The sequence below is a fragment of the Trachymyrmex cornetzi genome, unplaced genomic scaffold (assembly GCF_001594075.2).
Source record: "Trachymyrmex cornetzi isolate Tcor2-1 unplaced genomic scaffold, Tcor1.1 scaffold607, whole genome shotgun sequence".
NCBI lineage: Eukaryota > Metazoa > Arthropoda > Insecta > Hymenoptera > Formicidae > Trachymyrmex > Trachymyrmex cornetzi.
The window spans coordinates 83,690-90,941 of NW_017299923.1; the positions used below are offsets into that span (position 1 = coordinate 83,690).

The 7,252-nt window shown below is 34.9% G+C and overlaps 1 protein-coding gene across 6 annotated transcripts; it reads left to right on the plus strand.

The window, feature by feature from the left end:
- Nucleotides 1-35: 35 nt before the first annotated feature.
- LOC108766552 (putative uncharacterized protein DDB_G0277255) lies at nucleotides 36-6,397 on the plus strand. 6 transcript variants are annotated; one of them, XR_001940378.1, is made up of 7 exons: nucleotides 36-72; nucleotides 1,058-1,170; nucleotides 1,254-3,047; nucleotides 3,128-3,313; nucleotides 3,719-3,982; nucleotides 4,142-4,208; nucleotides 5,783-5,858. XR_001940378.1 is itself a non-coding variant. In XM_018515907.1 (7 exons), the coding sequence occupies exons 2-7, from the start codon at nucleotides 1,108-1,110 to the stop codon at nucleotides 6,024-6,026; spliced, it is 2,394 nt and encodes a 797-aa protein (XP_018371409.1). In that variant the 5' UTR covers nucleotides 36-72; nucleotides 1,058-1,107; the 3' UTR covers nucleotides 6,027-6,397. The 6 variants fall into 6 exon arrangements, 4 of the variants coding, with proteins under 4 accessions (XP_018371409.1, XP_018371410.1, XP_018371412.1 ...); XM_018515907.1 differs by lacking the exon at nucleotides 4,142-4,208 and adding an exon at nucleotides 5,971-6,397 and having other exon boundaries at nucleotides 3,719-3,903; nucleotides 5,783-5,892; XM_018515908.1 differs by lacking the exons at nucleotides 36-72; nucleotides 4,142-4,208 and adding exons at nucleotides 296-434; nucleotides 5,971-6,397 and having other exon boundaries at nucleotides 3,719-3,903; nucleotides 5,783-5,892.
- The last annotated feature ends 855 nt before the right edge of the window (nucleotides 6,398-7,252 follow it).

Below are 7,252 nucleotides of genomic sequence, written 5' to 3' on the forward strand. Positions count from 1 at the left end.
GAAGCCCTTCACTGACGATGACGACCTAACCCAACCGACGCAATGTCGCATCTCTGTTATCTAGGCCTCTAGGTTATTCAACAATGTGATTTTTGTTTTCTGTTTCTTGCTTTTTACTATTTTTTATATCTTGTCTTTTTGCTTCTTATTCAGTTTTTTGTTTTATGTCGCCCGAGATAAAAGTTAGGCTAATTCTACAATGGGCTTTTTGTTTCCTGTTTCTTGCTGTTTGTCTCTTGCCTTCTTGATCAAAAAGGCAAGAGACAAACAGCAAGAAACAGGGGGGAAACAAAAAGCACATTGTAGAACAACCATAACGAACTTCGGAAGAAACAGGAAACACGTAGCAAGAAATACAAATTGTCGATAAAATGATTACAAAGGGGGAAGAAGCAAGAGGCAAAAAGCAAGAAACGGGAAACAAAGAGCACATTGTAGAACAGGCTTTACAAACACAAGTTCATTGCTTTAAAAACAAATTCGTTATTAATGCAAAAGAATTTCTGTGCTTAAAACAGTGAGTTTGTGTTTGTAAAGCAGTGAATTTATGTTTTTAAAGCAGTGAATTTGTGTAATTAAAGCAGAAATATACGTAGAGCTGTATCGAGGGATGACAGATATCTTAACCTCTAAAGTCTGAACTTTGATAACGGACTTTCTACAATAAGTCATTGCCTAAGCTTTATGGGCTTTCTACAATAAGCCGCAAGTCAGAAGTTCTAAGCGATCTTAAGTCATAATCGGTGAAGTTGGCCAACAGCCAACTTGAACGATTTGATTAAGACTGGTTAAGACTTCTGACGTTCTGACTTGCGGCTTATTGTAGAAGGTCCATTAAATGTGATTGGTTAATTTTTTATGACTTAAGACTTAAAACTTAAGTAATAGCTTATAAAGCCTGTACGCTCAATAACTCGATTCATGAGGCCGCCCGCCGCGTTTTTTGCCCTATTTTTTCGTTTTGAGTGAAAACGCGTTGAATGAATACATTTTTATTAAGATCTCAGGGGAGTACCCGTATTCTAAATAATTATCTGATTATTTTATTTTCTTTCAGGAACGTTAGTGGATTACAACAAAGCATATTCTTAAGATTGCACCTAAAACATGCGGAAACAATTTTATATCTCTTGTATGAAAATAAATGGGATACCTCTTCTTCCACCAATGGTGAATATTTGTTAACCAATGCAGCTACCAAAGTAACTTTAGTCGTGGAGTATTGCTTTATGTTAATACTGTGTTGTTTTCAGATGACTGATACCATCAAAGAAGAAATGAGACATTACAGATCACAGGCAATCAAAGTCGAGGAAAACTTGAAAGACAGACGACTCGCTAAACACATCATTCAAGATAAATGCATGCAAGCTATTATATTAGAACCAATAGATACGTTAAAGAATATAAGATATAGTTCAGACAGCGACATATCCATTCGTGACATTGCAAGTGATACCAATAATAGGGACTCGTATTCCAAAATTACTATTGTCGAACCATTGCTGCAAATTGAAGGAGAAACCAGAGATAATCATGATATTCAGTCCTCTATATCAGATGTACAGCATTTGCAACTTCAAATTTGTTCAACAAACGATATTGTTAATGATTCAAAACTTACAGCTGCTGTAACTGATCGAAATAGTGTTGATGTAATAGAAACGGCAACACTAGATGAAGATGTAACATTGCTAGAAAATTCGAAGCCAGAGATACCTAAAACGCTGAACATATTTCCGATAACATTAAGTAACGATGAGGAAGATACTTCTTCCATGGAGATTTCCAAAGAGACCCTTGAAAATCTGCCCAAGTTATCACGTCAAGGTTCTTATATACTGGATACACCCAGTCCTGTATTGCTTGCTCATATGCATACAAAATTAACTGACGAAAAGTACATTCCTACACCTACCACTAATGTGTCACAACGAAAACAATGGAACATTGCGCAGCCTAAGGCAGAATGGGAAAATAAACAATTTACGGTAGAATACATTCAAGATTTAAGCAAATTAGAATGTACACCCAAACAATCAACTTCCCAGTACAGAGAATCTAATGATTCGACAGAATCACCTCAAGCTAATAAATCTACTAGTACTAAAATGATAATCGTTGATGAAGATGCATGTAGACCCGATGCCATACCAATTAAACATAATCATAAGTATAATACAGATTTTAAGAAGCAAAGCTCTCTAGAAAAATCAGAGAAAAGTAGTGACATTGGTGTGATAAATTTGTTGAGCAACAAGTATACAGAAGATACAAATAGTCCTAAAATTCAGTTGTCTTATATAGATGAGGAATTGCATAATAAAAAGGAGAATACTGCAGAATATCATGATTCAGCCATTAAAACAAAGTCTTCCACACCAGATAAACTCTTGATGGTTTATAAAGAGATCGAAGAAATGCACAAGAAGCAGATGATGGAGCTAATATATCGTCAGCGAAAAGAACAATCGCTACTACAAGAGGAATTTCAGAAGCAACAAATACTTTTGTTAGCAGAAATACGAAAGTGTGCCTCCGGAATCTTACATCAAACAAATGCGTTGAACGTTGCGTTGAATCGATCGTTGTTGAGCGATGAAGCAAAACCAACTAGTCACGAGGCAAGGCAACAAATGGACACAGACTCTTCCAGTAACATACACGCCGAAATGCATTATAATATCAAATTACCGTCAGCGAATCGAATGATTGTATGTCCGTTGGATTACATTTCTTCGAAAAATTTACACCTGCTTAAATATCAATCCTTTATTGCGGACAATTCTTTGGCGACTCTCGATTTTGACTTTACGAGAAAAGTGAGTTTATATGATACTACGCATAATAATAATAATAATAATAATAACAATAATAATAATAACAACAACAACAACAACAATAATAACGGTAATGACGATAACAGCCATTGCGAGTCGCGCGATCTTGTATGTAAGAATTCCAATGTGAGTCGACAATTATTTCCCTTAGATAGTAATACTACGCATGTACCAGTGCTAGACACCATGGTGTATTTCGATAAACATGTGAGTACAAATTGCAATTTTAACATTATGATCATAACATTTCCGTTAAACAAAAATACTAAAATTATATTACTGTATAGATACAGGCAGTGGATACTATCAACGCTTACACACGTGGTTACTTAGTACGCAGATTAATGCGTACCGAACGCGTTATTACATTGAAAAAGATATACAAAGAGGCATTGCAATGTATGCTTAAGTTACATGTTGACGCGCCTTTAAACTTGGCAGAAGTGGAATTCCTTCATCGTCTTCAGTTGCAAGTAATTACTCGTTTTTTTTGCTTATAAAATTTCCAGGTAGATAAATTTTGCATATTGTCTGCATAGTGATGAAATTTGAACATCGAAAATAATTGCATAAATATTCAAAGATATGTCTTCATATGATATGAATGTTTCTAACATACACATGAATTATTCTAATGCTGTAAAAAAATGCGGTAATATCCTGCTTACACAGGTAGATGTATTTTATACGACATGAATGTTCCCAGCATATTCGATGCTGTAAGAATTGCGGCAATATACTACATATTTTATTAGTAACAGCGTAATTAATGTAACATTTATACTGTACTTAACTGTCTATCTGAGTTATTTCGTTGCTTGTATTTACAGACTTTTAATTAAGAGCATGCAATAATTTAATGATTTAATGTTTTCAAGTGCGATGCAGCTTCCATGAATATAGTGGAATTATTCACCCAGTCTCCGACGAAGAGAATGAAAATAATCGCGCATGATCGCGAAATTAAGGAGTCTCGAACGGAACGCCCGACTTCGGCTCGATCGTACTCGTTCGCCACTCAGAAGACTTTAGCCAGAAAGAACCTAAAGGAATTCGAATCCACGTAATAACGTAGTTTCATTTTCTGCAAAAAAAAAAGAAAAAATTCAATAGAAGGACTGATGAGTCAGACGCGGATCTCGGTGCGTAAAATAAATTAATGAATAAAATTTATTTAAGATACATATGTTTGGACTCAATTTTGAGCTATCTTCAGCATTATATATATTTAAGAATAGCTTCACGCTCTCCAGAGTACATGACATGATCGATCTTATAATTTGAATTAATACTATTTACAGTCGGTTGACTGATCTCTGGACTACCACGACAGCCTAAAAGTGACGACACAAAAATTCTGTTAAATAAGTACGCAATAAGAAAATTTGTATTAAATTTAACACATTTTTTGTTTTAGATTGGCACAAACGGCCAATATAGTGCGCACTAGTGCGCCCAATCGAATTCGCCATAAATCTATATGTTAATTTAACATAAAATGAATATGTTGTTAAGAAGTAACACAAATATGTATAAAAAATTAATACAATTTAACGCAATTTGTAAGTAAATTGTGGACTCATATTTTTTCAGTAAAATTAACATTTATAATATATAAAATAAAGATAGTCCTGAGTAGTCACTTCAGCCATATTGAATCGTGACGTCATAAGTGAGAAATGACACATTGATTTTTCTTGCATACCATGATGAGATCGCTTTAAAACACTTGTAAAAATGGACAAAGAGTCTCCTTATCTTCCCTGATAGCCAGTAAAGAATCGAAAAAGACACGTAAAGTGCGTTTACTAGTTTTTACTCAATACGCATGTGTAGTCCATTTTCAGGATAGTTTTTAAGGATAGTTTTCGTACACTTTTACAAGTGTTTTAAAGCGATCTCATTTCATTTCATCTAAATTCTCTTTATTTACAAATGGCTTACAAGAAAAATTAACATGTCGCTTATGACACATTTCTCGCTTATGACGTTACGATTCAATATGACTGGAGTGATTACTCAGGAGCCCTAACATTTTATTCATTTATTTTAGAAATTTTTTACTAGAGTAGTTTTAATTGCGTTTATAGTCCGGAAAAACAATTCAGCGCGTAGTTCTAAAAAGACTACAATATGGTATATATGCAAGTACATATATAGTGTATATTAAATAGTAATTCAAGATTGAATTATTTTAGAGCAATGAAGATCCAGCTTCGACCGTAATAGGCATTTTTCTAGTATTGAAATTTTTTACGTTTTAAAATACCCAAAAGTTTTATATTATTTATCCATTTACTCACAAATTTTTTTTTATGTTATTTTAATACTAATATCTCCTGCACACTGGGTGCGGAAACGTTTACTGGGCGGCAAAATGTGACGCGATAGCTAATAAGCTTACAGCCCCTAACATTATTGGTTACCGCGTCGCATTTTCCTATGCGGCAAGCGTTTCCGCGTCCAATGTGCAGAAGCCATTAGAGATGTTGAATATCAATTTAATCTAAAATATTCAAATAACGCAATTACATTATACGTTAAATTAACATTCAGATATATTAAAAAATAAAAAATTTTAACAAGAATCGGTTATAATAGATACAAAATGTTTTTAACTATATATGTAAAAAAAAAAGGAAAAAAGAAGTTGGTAAAATAAGTCAAAAGATAGTTAACAATTAAAATGTTTAAAATGTCACGAGCAGTGAAAAATTTAAAACAAATTTTACACGAATATTCCTTTTCTTATAGTTACATATTGTAGAATTCCGTCTGCTTTGTATTGTTTAACTATTAAGATTATGAGTACAAAAATATTATTAAAGAAACCAAGATCTGCTTTGTCTGAATAAAGTCTTTACTTTTTTGCTTTGTGTTATCCACATATCGATCAATATTGCACTTGTTATTATTAAGATTACATCTTCCTTATTGTTTAGAATGGCCAAGTACCAGCAACCGTTGACCGTTAAAAGGAATCTAGTTAGGTCCAGATGTCAAACGTGGACTTCGGATATCAGAGACAGACTTATGTCACCAAATGCATTGTGTAAGCTTTTTATATCCGCCTTCGTCATACACTTGCTTTTCCGTAATGGATGTACTTGAATATACTTTTGAATTACAGATCGAGGTATCAGGAGAAGCACGAGCACGGGAGCCGTACGGAAGCCGTGGCGATGACGAGATAGAGTGCCTTACGACATTGATTAAACGATACACAAGTTTACTGTTAAAAAGCGAAATACGCATGCGGAGTACAATAATTATGTTATCTAGAGCGCTTTTTATTAGCTACTTTTGCCTTCAAGAAGCGCACTAGTGCCTGCGGTTTTGTTCTGACAAATTTATTTTATATTACCGTTGCATTTCTTGACTGAAATATGATACTCAACTGTGATACGTATATATTCAACATATATCGCTTCCTATTTTCAATTTATTGAAGCTAAAAACGGAGATTTATTATATAAGGACAAAACGTATAGGCAATAAATTGATTTTATTGTCGATTAATATTACCGGGATAATTTTCTCTATAATAAAGAACGCTTTTTTTTAAATCATGTACTGTAATGACTAGAGACTCTCTAATCAGTCTGGTCATCAGATAGCAACCTATGATTGGTCCGATATTTTTCATCAAATTCGTTTCGTAGTTAAAGCGAGATAGCACATATCTTTGAATATACCTTCTCCGTTTCACATCACTGCAGAGCGAAATACAACATATTTTTTCTCACTCGTACAATTTTGAAAAGAAATGTCAGATATCTTTTATTCCTTGTTATGGCCAGATTCTGTGAAGGAAGTCTAATATCGGAAAGCTGCCATCTTTATGTCATCTTCCGCTCGATGTTGTTCGAATTGTCGCGAGACACATCCGGTTGGTACATTCCTGAATAGATCATCCATCATCGTTTTATTGTTGTGATTTTGTAAAGAAAGATCTTTTACGATCGATCATTCAGAACTATAAGTTTTTTTTTCGTTACGAATATCATCCACGATCTCGCGCTTTACGATGACGTATTAAACCGCTGCCGCCAGTGCCGCCACCGCGAATGACTTGACTTGCGCGTATCGAGTATTTTCCCCGGAGTTAAAGGCCCCTGCGGGTTTCCGTTGGCTTCCGACTGCTTCCAACCACTTCCGACGTTCCGACAAGCTCCCCTGAGCTCGTCGTTACTCGGCCGTTCTGCAGAGCGTGAGATTCGAGTCTGCGCCATGCCTCGCAGAGGCGTGTCCTCTAGCTCGCGCACGTTCGTATTTAGTACAACATAGAAGCAGCCTTTACCAGCTTTTACTCGTCCACAGTCTTTTACGGCGGAAAGGCGGGTACGCGTGTGAAAATTCATATCTTGAGGAAGGGAGAAACGCAAAGAAAGGAAAGGAAGAAACAAGAGTAG

Bases quoted from the DNA above. Each gene is read 5' to 3' on its own strand.
- LOC108766552 (XM_018515907.1), top strand. From the start codon at position 1,108: ATGCGGAAACAATTTTATATCTCTTGTATGAAAATAAATGGGATACCT. The intron at 1,171-1,253 runs GTGAATATTTGT...TGTTGTTTTCAG, and splicing joins TACCTCTTCTTCCACCAATG to ATGACTGATACCATCAAAGA. The intron at 3,904-5,782 runs GTAATAACGTAG...CTTATTGTTTAG, and splicing joins CTAAAGGAATTCGAATCCAC to AATGGCCAAGTACCAGCAAC.